This window comes from Centruroides vittatus, unplaced genomic scaffold (assembly GCF_030686945.1).
Source record: "Centruroides vittatus isolate TY-2023 unplaced genomic scaffold, ASM3068694v2 contig_476, whole genome shotgun sequence".
NCBI classification, from domain to species: Eukaryota; Metazoa; Arthropoda; class Arachnida; order Scorpiones; family Buthidae; genus Centruroides; species Centruroides vittatus.
Window position 1 is genome coordinate 42,470 of NW_027122268.1, and position 13,634 is coordinate 56,103.

Consider the following 13,634-nt stretch of genomic DNA (forward strand, 5'->3'; position numbering starts at 1 on the left):
ATCTTAAATAAAATGTAAGAGCTTTTAGACCATATAAGTGGAGTGCAAAAGCCAGAAGCATCTTGACTGGAACATCATTGTGCACCCCCAAAAAAAAAGAAATTACTTTAAAAGTCTGATTTCTTTAAGACAGATGACAGATTTCTAAAAAAAAAGTTGATAGTTAACCTCACTGCTAAAAAAATATCCAAATGAAGGCTATCAAAGTCTTTCTGTCCAAATATGGAGCTACACACTTGCAAATGAGATGCAGAAAAGTCTTCTCAGAGTCATAAAAGCAAACAACAGCTAAAGAGAAATGTTTTCAGTTGGCACAAATATTTACTAAAGTGATCAAAAGTAATTACAATGCCACTTAAAAAGCAATCATAATTTATGCAAAAGCAAGAAATCTTTGGTTCAAATAAGGGATAAGCTATGCAATAATGCCTTACTGTGTTTGTAAGAGCTATAATCCGATTTAAAATTATATAAAAACTTTTAGTATTATAAATGAACATGTAAAATTTTTCATTGCTCTGATATCATATTTTAAATTTTTATTAATTTATTTTCATTACACATACAAAATAATAAAAAACTTACTGTTATACTTCCAAGCACTTGCATTACATTGGCTGAGCGCCACAAAAACCCTTTTCTTCCAAACAGTAAATCAGTAAAATAATATCTAATATCCTTCCAATTTATTGTCTGAATAGGAATAGTAGAACTCTCTTCTAATTCTTCAAAAGGATCAAAGGGTTTCTAAAAATTAAAATATTTTTTACTTAACATATTAAAACTGTAAGGAACCAAGTCCGAGCGTTATTTTTATTTTACTTTTATTTTGCTTACTATTCTATTTTTGTTTGGGGCTTATGTTTTGTTAGGACGAAGGTTTCCTCACCATTCACCTTCAGTAATTAAAAAGAGAAGAATTAAAACCCAACTCACCGACGAAAGAAAAGCGCCATAGGACTCACGCACATTTTCGCGCCCCGAGCGGCAAAGAATAGGTCCGCACCGAGAAGAGGGGGGGGAGAACCTACAAGCACGAAATAAAACTCGCTAAACCTTAAGTAATAAAAACGTCCCGGAAAGAATTGTAACAACAAATAATGTAAAAGGTTAGTGAGTAAACTGTCGGGAAAAGGGCTGCCAGACGATGAAAAGTTATTGTTAGCATTTAAGCATGTAAATGAGGGGAGTGACCGCATTCAGAATTGTGACGTCACCTCACACTATAAATCCCGAGTCTCAAGTGAAGACGGAGAGGTGAATTCTGATAGCAACGAGCTTGGTGAGCTTCGCAGCAGTAATAGAGGTGTCCGATAGGATCTCGAGTAGTTCCAAGGTGATTTTGAAGTGATTCGAAGTTTGGATCGACAGTCTGAGAAAGTCTTGAGAGTTTAAGGAAATAGGTTCCGAGTATATTGAGGTGACGATTAGGATTTCTAGTTTATAAGAATTATTGTTATAAGTTAAACTTTTGGTTTTGTCGGATTCCCACGGGGAATAGAGTTAAGTTAGACATAGATTTGAATCGAGAATTGTCGGGTTGACTTTGTTGAATTTCTTTGAATAAATTATTGTTTGATTTTACTAAATATTGTACATAGTTATTGCTAAACGATTAATTAAATCTTTGGTTTTTTTCTATTGACAAATATTGTCTTTATTTAATTCGGTGCACGCTTAAAGTCCAGGCCTGGCACGCTAACGCGAATCCGAGTAAAGTACCCGGTAGGTTAACGGTTGTTTCCGACACGGTAGAGTCGATAATCGTTGTAAATTAAAATAGTACTTTACAAAACATCAGATAGTCACAAAATGCATATGGCAAGAATATAAAGAACAAAAGGAAAAATTGTGTGTTAATTTAGATTTACAAACATTCCACAATTTTTCAATTTTTTAAGATGTAAAATTGATTATGTTTTTGTTGATAGTCAGTTGTAAGTGAATTTATGCAAATTGATTTCTATCAGGTGATCAAACAAAATGAAGACTTGCAAGAAACAGTGCAGTGTTTGATGAAATGGAAGCCAGACTGAGCAATAGTCATGCTTATTACACATTATAAATAAAAAAGATCATCATCATCATCATCATCCACTAGTCACAAATTTAGGCCGTGTTGACCGAAACAGGTCAACACGGCCTAAATTCTAGATAGATTCAGCTAGATGGGATCTAGGAGTTGTTTTTGTGGATGTCCAGGTCGTCGTCGTCCTCATGGTTGATACTGTAAAACTGCGTGAGATATCCTACCCGGTGACATTCGAGATACATGTTGAAGCCATTTTTCTCGGTACGTGGAGAGTTTTTCAATTAATGGTCTCATGTGGAGTTCCTTCAAAATATCTTCATTTCGATGATGATCCAGGAGCATATATCCAGCAGTTCGGCGCATAAACCTCATTTCGGCTGCCTGTAATCTTTTGATATCTTTCTTCTTTAGAACCCAGATTTCACTACCATACAGGAGAGTCAGAACAGCCAGAGTTTTATATAATTTCAGTCTGAAGTGTTTTCTTATTATTTATGTCATTCTCATTTTCCTAAGAAATACTGCATCCTAGATAAAGTGAATTATTAACTTGCTCTAAAGTTGTATTATCAATTATGATTTTGCTGCATATTGGCACTGTACCTCTAATTGCCATTACTTTGGTTTTAGCAGTTGAAATTTTCATGCCATATTCTTTTGAAATTTTATTTAAAGTAAATAAACCTTTTTGTAAATTATCTTCAGAATTAGCAATAACCACCTGATCATCAGCAAATAGCATGGTGTTGAATTTTATGTTGTTTGGAAGCTAAATTCCTAATGTATATTCTTCCTGCCATTGATGTATTATGTCATCTATATAGATGTTACGAAGTGTTGGTAACAATGGACATCTTTGTCTTACTCCTTAATTTATTCTTCTATATTCTGAAGTGGCATTGTTGAACTTAAGTTGTATGGTATTATTTTCATAGATATTGCATATATTTTGAAGTATAATATTTGGTGTGTTTCTGTTTTGTAGGATGTCAAAAAGTTTGGGTCTTTGTATCATGTCAAAAAGTTTGGTATAATCTATGAAAGCTAAATGTATATTCAGATTAATGGAGAAAGCTGAGTCTATACAAGATCTACCTTCTCAGAATCCTTTTTGATATTCCAAAAGAAATTTTTCATCATCTTGTTTTAATTGTTCATTTAGAATTCTAGCATAGATTTTATAAGAGATATTTAACAGGCTAATGCCTCTGTAGTTATCTAATTTTTGTTTATCTCCTTTTTTGTGAATAGGCAGTATAATACTCTTCTTCCATTCAAGTGATATACAGGCTTGTTCATATATATTATTGAAGAACATTAATAATCTCTTGTGGAATTTATCACCAGCATATTTGTATAACTCTCCATTTATGCCATCATCTCCTGTTGCTTTTCCATTTTTTGTTTTGGTTAAACTTTCAAGCAGTTCTTCCTTTGATAATTCAGTTCTATTTTGATTGTTGCTTTCAAAAATCTTGTTAGTATACGTAGGATCTGTCCAAAGTGTTTGATAATAATTAAGAAACTGGTCGTTTGTCATACCAAAATTAATCTTTATGGGTTCTTTAATTTCTTGATTCATAAATTTTAATATTTGAAGGCATTTGGTGTTATTTTGTAAAGATCTGATTCTAGTTGTGAAATAAATTTTGTCCACGATTCTCGTTGTCTTTTCCTTATTTCTCTTTTTGCAATTGCTCTGCAGCATTTGTATTCTATTGCATCTTCAGCTTTTTTTGTACTTAAAAATTTTTTGTATGCTGTGTTTTTCTGTAATATTAGTTGTTTGATTTCATTGTCTCATATTTTCAATTTCTTTCCTCTATAGGAATTGACTTTTACTGTGCCTAGAGACTCATCGGCTGCTGCTTTTATTATTGCTTTGATATTTTCCCATTCATTTTCTATCTTTATCTTCTGGGATTTTCTCCATATGTTGTTCAATTCTTCTAGTATATAACCATTTGATACTATCATCGTATAATAATTTCACTTTAAATTTTCGTTCAGGTTCATGTCTAACATTTGGTTTCTTTTCTAGCCATCTAGGTGGGATTCTTAATTTTGCTTGGGTTAGGAAGTGATCATAGCCTACTTCAAATCCTCTGTATGAATATATCTGACATCTAGGAATAATTTTGACATTTTTTCATCAGCAATGAAATAATCAATAATTGACTTGGACTGCTGTCGTTGCCAAGTATATTTATGTATATTTTTATGGTTATAAAACATATTCATTATTTTAAGAGTATTATAAACAACAAAATCAATGAGTCTAATACCATTTCTGTTACAAGTATTCTCCCTGAAGGTTCCAATATTTTTATTTACTGGAGTGTTTCCCACTCTTGCTTTCAGATCTGCTATTATGGTGTAATCATTCTTGTTAACTTTATTAAGAATTTCTTGTAACTTTACATAAAAATCTGCATTTTCTTCTTCTTGGCCTTCTTCAAGAGCTTATGTACCAATAATGGTCAAATTGCCTCTGTTAATTTTTAAGCGGATTTCTATGATTCTCTCTGTACAGTATGTGTAATGAAGGATATTTTTCTTAAGAGATTTATGTATCTGTTACAGTCAAAACCCGTTTTTAGTTAGAACTCGTTTTAACTAGTTGAAACTAGTTTATACTGGATGTCTTTGTTAAAACCCGTTTTGTCTAGTTAAAATTAGTTTTAACTCAAATTCATTTTTGACTAGCAGTAAATTCTAGTTATAACAAAGACATCCAGTATAAACTAGTTTCAACTAGTTAAAACACGTTCTAACTAAAAACTGGTTTTGACTACAACATATAGAGTGATTCGGGGTAAGATGGTAAGCAGGGGAAGATGCCTACTTTTTGATATTTTCAAATAGTGATGTCAGATATTGTCACGTGTTTGTATGAAAAATCGTTGGGCCAATATTGAGTGCAGAAAGCTGTAGTTGGCTACCGTTATCTCATTTTCTACATCTGAAAAGAATAGAAGCAAGATAAGAACGAAGTTTTTGTTGTGAAATGTTTCTAGAATCATTTTAAAACTAAAAGTTAAAATATAATTTATTAAAAATTGCAAAAAACAATTAATGTGTGATGTAGTTAAGGTTCTAAAGTTTCCATTGCCAGCTACCGCCAATCCCGATCGGAGACGCTAGAATACGTGACTCCACTAGGCATCTTACCCCAACAAATGAGAAAGATGCCACATTTTTCTTGGGGGTAACTTGCCTATTTTTTGTTAATTGAATTCCAATATGCCTATTTTTAATAAATTTTTGTTTTCTCATTTTATTGCAGGATAAGCATAGAAATTATATAAGGACTTCTCAAAAAGGTTTTAGGACTGAAAAAAGCTTTCAGCTAGCTATAGAGTGCGTTAGAACGGGCAGAAACTTAACAATACTGATACTGCGCTGTTATACTTACTATGAAGTACTTTGTACTACATATGCAATAAATTAAATTTGGTTAAGATATTCAAAAATCAATTTTATGCAATTATATTTGTTATCTTACCCTAATGGCATTTGGCATCTCACTCGGATACTTGGGGTGAGATGCCTAAAATGCCAGACAGTAAAAAAGTCATCATTGCAAACACAATATACAATTATTTTTCATATACTCCAAACTTTTATTTGAAAAACATGTTCAAGAATATGATATTTTCGTTAGAGGCCTCCAAAACCCAAATTATCGTTATAATTTCCTTCATAAGCAAAATGTTAGGCATCTTCCCCCAAATCACTATACATAACTTTATTTATTTCCAACAAACATATTTATATAGCTAAAATTAGTTTTAACTAATGTTAAAAGTTAAAACTAGTTTTATCTAAAATCAAAACATGTACAGCAGTAAATTAACTAGACAAAACCCATTTTGTCTAGTTAAAACTAGAATTTACTGCTAGTCAAAAATGAATTTGAGTTATGTAAGCAGAGTTTAAAATCTGCTATTCATTAGCACCCCTCCCCATTAACTCCACATCTGCGATGGTTGAGAATTCGGAGAACTGAGGGGTCACAAAGGGGAAGAGCTTGGACAGGGGAGAGAGGAGAGAAAGGTCACCACCTTTTTAGACTGGACATGTGTGTAACGGACGTTGAAGTCATCTGTTCTTGTGATCGCCTTACTTTTTAGTTTAATTATTGTATTATTAAAATTTGTAATATTACAAGTTAAAACTAGTTTTAACTAGACAAAATGGGTTTTAACAAAGACATCCAGTATAAACTATAGTAGAGAGTCGTTAATCTGAACCCTGGTAATCCGAATCGCCGATTATCCAAACGATTTTCAGTCGGACTGTGTCGTGCTGAATCAAACGTTTTTGATACTAAATTTACTTCTAAAGTATAATTTTCATGTTTTTATATTCTTCAATATATTTATTTTGTTTGTACAAAATAAAGAAATAATTTTTAACGATACAATAGCCTCGATTATTATTATAAAAATTTTCGTTCGGCTTAAAATCGACGAAAATTCAACACGAAGCGACACACAACGGAGAAAAATTTGAACATTGGACAAGTTAATATGTTTTTTCATACATAATCGGTTATCCGAACAAATCACTAATCTGAACAACCCCCAGTCCCCAATTGATTTGGATGAACGACTCTCTACTGTAGTTTCAACTAGTTAAAACGCGTTCTAACTAAAAACGGGATTTGACTGTAACATATCCAAATCATTATACCCGATTGGGCATGAATTTTCTTATTTACTCCACTACAAATAAGTGTATAATTTTTAGTTTCTTTTGTTCCTTTTAGTTTCTTCTTTGTTTCTGAAATGACAGCTATGTCAATTTTTCCATTCTCGAATACAGAGTCTACTTCTTCGTCTTTCCCATTAATGCCTCAAACATTCCAAGTAGCATACCTGACAACGTTATCTTTCTTCCAATTGTGATTATTTGTTGTTCTTTGCCGTATATTGTTGTCCATATTATCCGTCCACTCTCTTTTTCATTGAGACTTGTAAGTAAAATTAAAGTTCCTCATGTCTGGTTACTAGCCATATGATGAGTGGTCCAGTAGTAGGACAAATCTCACAAATATATTTATATTAGAACATATGTATTAAACAGGCAGAGAAATAGATTTTCTTTACGCCATTTCTTAAAAGTTATGTAATAAAAAGTTTATATTTAATTTTAAAATAATTAACTTTTATAGTGATTAAAAATTTTCTTACTTGTTCAGCTTTGTAAAGTTGCACTAAAAGTAAAAGTCGAGCCATACCACACACATTCAATAATAACCAGCAAAATGGTAATGCCAAAGATAAAAGTGGAAGGATTGTTAAAGCAGGACGAAAGACAATTAATTCAGTCCAACTTGATTGTTCCGGCGCTAAATAAACAGAATGAAAAATCCCGATACAAACTGTCAAAACCTATAGGAGGGAAAAAAATTGATTACTCTGCTTCTGAAAAATAAAAGTAAAAGAAAATTTTACAATTAAATTTCTAAATTAATTTTTTATTTATAGAAATAAAAATGTTTACTTTTCAAAATAAAAATGTAGATTTTACATAAATATTAAATTGTGTATTATGTTACAGTAAAAACCTGTTTTAGTTAAAACGCGTTTTAACTAGTTGAAACTAGTTTTTACTGGATGTCATTGTTATAACTAGAATTTACTGCTAGTCAAAAATGAATTTGAGTTAAAACTAGTTTTAACTAGATAAAATGGGTTTTAACAAAATGGCTTAGTAAAAACTGTTTCGACCAAGGTCATTCAGCTAACACGTTCCTATAGTGTATGATGAATTTCGTATCGCTTTAACCCTTTTCCCCCGACATCTTGTTTACATTTATTTTGCGATCCCTCCTAAGGCAATATAGGTCAGTCAGGCGATATTATTTTAAAAGTTCACCAAAAATCAAATTATCATTATATCTATATGAAAAAAATCACTTACATTTATTAATATCTTTAGTTTTAAATACCATATTTTTCAATGCATTTTATTAGAAAAATTTATAAGAAAAAAATAATATATATCAGAACTGACACAAACTTGATAATTTGTAACATTTTGTGAAAATTAACATTGTCTAGTTACATAGTTGTTTGCTGGCACTGAGCCAGAAAGACGTAGATTATTGTTTTGTACAATTCCATATAACACTTATGCATGCATTCGTTGTGAAATTATCACACATTATATCAAACATTTGTTTGAAATCAAAATTTTATACTGCTATCAACTAATATAATGAATTATTATACTTTATTCACTTCATATCGAACGAGATGATATCTGTTGTTAATAAATTTTACAAAAATCGATATTTACCAAAGTAACGATGAATCGGTATCCTCGAAGTTTTGCTTAAAAAGCCAGGGTACCGATCGATCGGTGCCTTCGGGGACAAAGGGTTAATTAATGTTAATAACACAGATGTGACCAATATTTTCAATAAATATTGTATTAAATAATACAAATGTTTTAATCCCACTCACCACTTTATTTATTTCCCCCAAACATATTTATGTAGCTAAAATTAGTTTTAACTAATGTTAAAAGTTAAAACTAGTTTTATCTAAAATCAAAACACGTACAGCAGTAAATTCTAGTTTTAACTAGACAAAACGGGTTTTAACAATGACATCCAGTATAAACTAGTTTCAACTAGTTAAAATGCGTTTTAACTAAAAACGGGTTTTTACTGTAACATATATATAATTAAAATTTTGCATAATAATTAACAGAATATTAATTATTATGGAAAATTCTAATTATGCATAAACATGCTTTGTAAATGAAACTTCAACAAAGCATTTTTATCTTACTACACAGAATAAAGTTAGAGTTTTAAGTTTTGGTTTAAGACTTTCTATTTTTTACAAATATTTGATAAATGAAAATAATGCCACTTTTAAATTAAGCATTAAAAAAGTATACATACCACTAAAATAGGAATTATGATACATTCCATGTAATAGGACACAACCATATGTCGTTCTCGATTAAAAAGTGTAGGTGGACGTTTTAAAGCATGTTGAAGAGCAAATCTAATAGAAAAATTGATATAAATGTTTATGAAAATATTTTCTGTAGAATAAATACAGATAAAATATATATACACTGGACGACAAAAAAAATAACGCACCATGACGGACTTGTTGAATTTGAATAAAAATTGGTATGTGACATCGTCATAGCTAGACAGGTATATGATTGCAACCATAAAGCAAAAACATACTTTATTGTGCAGTAATGTTCAATACAGTCAGGCACTAATATCCTGTTGGGCCGCCTCTAGCGCAGATACAAGCTGTAATATGCCTTGGCACGGAGGCATAAAGGTTGTGTATAATGTTCTGTGGCATATCTGTCCACGCGTGATGCAACTGAGACTCAAGATGCGTCAGATCCTGCGGCTGTCGCAGCTGGCGTCCCAGGTAGTCCCATACATGTTTGATTAACGATAAATCTGGAGACCGTGCAGGCCAAGGAAGTGTGAAATGTTATGTAGGCATGCTTGAGAGATCGCTGCGGTGTGTAGCCGGGCATTATCCTGCTGGAATATGCCTGTCAGAAGCCCTGCCACGAGGGGCAACACATGTGGCCAGAGGATGTATTGCACATATCGTTGGGCTGTGAGGGTAGTACGCATGACAACTAGAGGTGTCCTACTGTCAAATGTTGCAGCTCCCCACACCATAACACTGGGGGTTGGGCCCATGTGCCACACCACAGTATAGGCTGGTTTGACACCTTGACCAGCGGGTCACCATACCCTCATATGGCCATCGCGAGCCCCCAAACAAAAGCGGGATTTGTCGCTGAAGACAATATGCTGCCGGTCGGTAGCTGTCCATGATTGTCATGCAAGACACCACTGCAGACGGAGGTGTTGGTGGGTGGCTGTTAATGGTAGAACACATACTGGGCATTGGGAGACCAATCCGCCTTCTACTAAGTGCCTGGAAATGGTGCGGCTGGATACACGGTTCCGTAACGCAGGTGCTACTGCTGCATGAATGGTAGATGATGAAGCTGTAGGCGCTGTCCATGCTTGACGTACAATGAGACGATCCTCCCGCCTGGTGGTCTGTCGATAGCGTCCGGAGCCTGTTTGCCATTCATGCGTACCCCTATGTACCCACTGCTCATAACACATCCTAACAGTTCCATCAGAACGGTTCAGATGGCGGCCAATCTGGCGGTATGACAATCCTCCTTCTCTCAATCCAAAGATGTGACCTCTCTCAAACTCACTTAACTGAGTGTAAGGCCGTCGAATGTGTCGTAGAGGCATGTCTATCACTCAATGAAGTCACAACCATCAACACAAGCGCAGGACATATGCACAAGTCATCACAGCGTGCACCTTTATACCAGACAGAGGAAGCACTTTTCTACCCTCTGGTGGTGATACAACACAAGAACCTGATCCCAAAAGCTAATCATTTACATATCTAGCTATGATGATGCAACATATTAACTTTTATTCAAATCCAACAAGTCCTTCATGGTGCATTATTTTTTTTTGTCATCCAGTGTATATATATATATATATATATATATAATCGAGATGAGTTGATGATGATGATGATAATAATAATAATAATCAGTGCAGAGCCCAAACAGTAAGGAGTTGAAAGTTGAAATTTGGTACACAGTTAGGGTACGTCACGAAAACGCACACGAAGGGATTTTTCGAAATTCCTCTCCACGAGGAGAGGGATAGGATTAAGTCTTAACACTTTCATCAACAATGGAAATGTTAAGTAACAATGAAAGTGTCAAGAATGGAAGAGTCAACAACGGAAGTGTTAAGAGAAAGCAAAGTGCAAGACGCAGATGCAGTTTTTTCGAAATTGAACATATTTTTAGACCTATCTAAAAATTCTGTAATTAGTCTGGAAACAGGGAGGACCCAGTTCTTGCATTCTGTGAAAACGGGTAAGGTTGACTATAACGTAATAATCTTAATATTCGCTAAAACGGTTACGAGTTGAAAGTTGAAATTTGGTGCACAGTTAGGGTACCAGATATAAGTTCCAAAGTGTTAAGTAACAATGGAGAACAAGAGAAAGCGATGTGCAAGATTTATGAGTGCTGGAAAAAAAAAAAAAAAAAAAAAAAAAGAGTAATATGTTGGAACATATTCGATTTTCAAATTTAAACACATTAGTTCGGTTTTTCTCAACCTTTCTTCTTTAGAACATTCGATGAAAATCGAAGTATATAATCCGAACACGTCATGAAAATCGAACAATATTAGAACATTCGATTTTCAAATTCGACCTTTCTTTAGAAAAACCTAGTTCGTTGATGAAATTACCTTTTTTTTTGTGACTATAATGTAATAATCTTAATCTTCGCTATTGTTACTTTTGCCTGAGTAATGCCGGGCCTACCTGCTAGTATATATATATTTTTTATTTATTTTTATTTATTTTGATATATATATATATATATATATATATATATGAAAATAGACTACTGGAAAATTTGAATCTAAACAAAGGAGTTATTAAACTTCATTTTTAAAATCTTAGCAAAGATTTAAATCAAAAACTAATTATAAACATCATATATGATTTTTTAAAAATACTCAACTGTTTTCAAAAATGTTCAGTCAATTTAAAAACAATATGATAAATAAATCAATAAAATTAACTTAAATAGTATAAAATTCAGGAAAACAAATCTATACCAATTGTTAAAATAAAGAAATGCTATAGTATATTAAAAAGAAGGTCTTATTTGAAGACACAGAATAAATAATGTAATTATGATTGGGCTGCAATTTGCAAAAATTGTAGACCTATGAATTCCCATCTTCTGTCCTTCCCTAATCTCAAAAGCAAAGTTAGATAGATGAAAGGAGAGACCAGATATGGAAAGCTGATAAGCTTTGCAAAAATGCATAGCTCATCAGCTTTCCACATCTGGTCTATATAAGAACTTCTGGTGCAAACCGGAAGTTACATTATTTCAATTCTAAAATTTCCCCTAAAAGGAGTTATATATAAGACTGGCACAACTTTATTGCTAATGAGAAAAGTATGATGTACAAGGGACAATTGAGGTGGAGAACATATATTTAAATTAAATTAATTAAAAATATGACTAAAACTTGCAGCCCAGCATTGTGAATGCTGGGCTGCAAGTTTTAGTCACAATAAAATAATTGCTTGTTATCTGATGTGTTTGTTTATAATTTTCATAAAAATGACAACATATTAATGTAAATATAACTCCTTTCTAAAAGTTCAAAAATATCTTGATCAACAATTGCACTGTTTTTATGTTACTTTATATTTACTTTTGACTTACTTTATATACTTTATATTTATATATCAATGTTTCTATATTATATGATTACATAACACCAAAGGAAATGCTCATAAGAAATTTTGAAATTACATTTTCAATAAAACTTTAATATTTTCACAAAAAGCTTATATCCTTAATGTTATGTTGCAATAAAGTTTTATTAAAAATGTAATTTCAAAATTTCTCATAAGAATTTCCCTTGGAGTAATTTAATTAGTTAATACAGAAACATTGTTATATAAATATAAACTATAGAAACACTGGTAATGTGTTGCAAAGTTTAGAAACACTTGAATAATATATTTAAATATGCAAATGAAAGTGCAATATTAAAGTGAGAAATGTATATGTTCGTGTTCTGTAAATCATTGTTTCAAAAATGGTACTGAATTAACTCTTGAAGAAAAAGCAAAGAATATGGCTTAGAAAGAAGTAGGATTGATACTATCAATGATAGCATATACTTAAATTGAGCAAAGGGTGGCTAAAATGATGTACTGAAGAATGATATGTAGTATCCAAAGATAAGCCAGAAACTTGACACCTAAAAGTGACAACTAGAAGAGATGAATAACGTCTGACAGATATCATAAGAGAGAATCATTTTGTGTCTAGTGCAGTAGTTGCACAAAAATTATTGACTAAGCCAATTTTTTTTATTAAGCAGCCTAAACTGGTATTCAAATCACAATAAAACTACAACCTTAAATAAATAAACAGAAAAAATTTAATAAGCAAACTTTTTTGACCTGTTTAAAAAGTATTCATCAGGCAAATGTTTTAAATCACAATGGAGAAGAATATACAGTATTAACTTCCAAATAGTAGACACTGTTGGGACCAAAAAGTTTAGATGTGTCTACTATTCAGAGGTACAGTACATGCCAGCAGCCATATCGTATTTTAACCTGGTCATTATAAAGTGAAGAATGCAATGGATTACAAAAACATCAAATTTATGTTAGGATGTGAAAACACCAAAAAGCATTAGTAGTACATATAATTAAAATATATATACAGTATACTATTTATCTTTTCAGCTATAAAAATCACATTTTAATTGAATTCAAAATAGCAAACAGATTGCATAGACTACTTTAATTAAATGGAACATAAAAATTACGACAAAACATAAACATTGATTAATTATTAATTCATCAAAAACTACCTGAAAAAAAAATGAAAAATGAATATCTTTTGTTATTCTGAACAAAAGAGTGGATGAAGGTCAGTTTTAGTGACAAGAGTTTGAATGTTGAGTTAGAAGGCAATTTGCTAGCCACTTCAAGGGGTAAGAAAT

The 13,634-nt window shown here is 32.1% G+C and overlaps 1 protein-coding gene across 1 annotated transcript in view; it reads right to left on the reverse strand.

Moving 5' to 3' along the window:
• The window catches only part of l(2)k05819 (transmembrane protein 94-like protein l(2)k05819), a 72,079-nt gene that overhangs the window by 35,914 nt on the left and 22,531 nt on the right, over positions 1 to 13,634 (reverse strand). The window contains exons 6-8 of the mRNA XM_067273423.1: positions 8,952 to 9,057; positions 7,228 to 7,428; positions 586 to 747 (exon numbers count right to left, since the gene is read on the reverse strand). Coding sequence (XP_067129524.1) covers positions 586 to 747; positions 7,228 to 7,428; positions 8,952 to 9,057 — 469 coding nt within the window. The remainder of the gene's footprint in view (positions 1 to 585; positions 748 to 7,227; positions 7,429 to 8,951; positions 9,058 to 13,634) is intronic.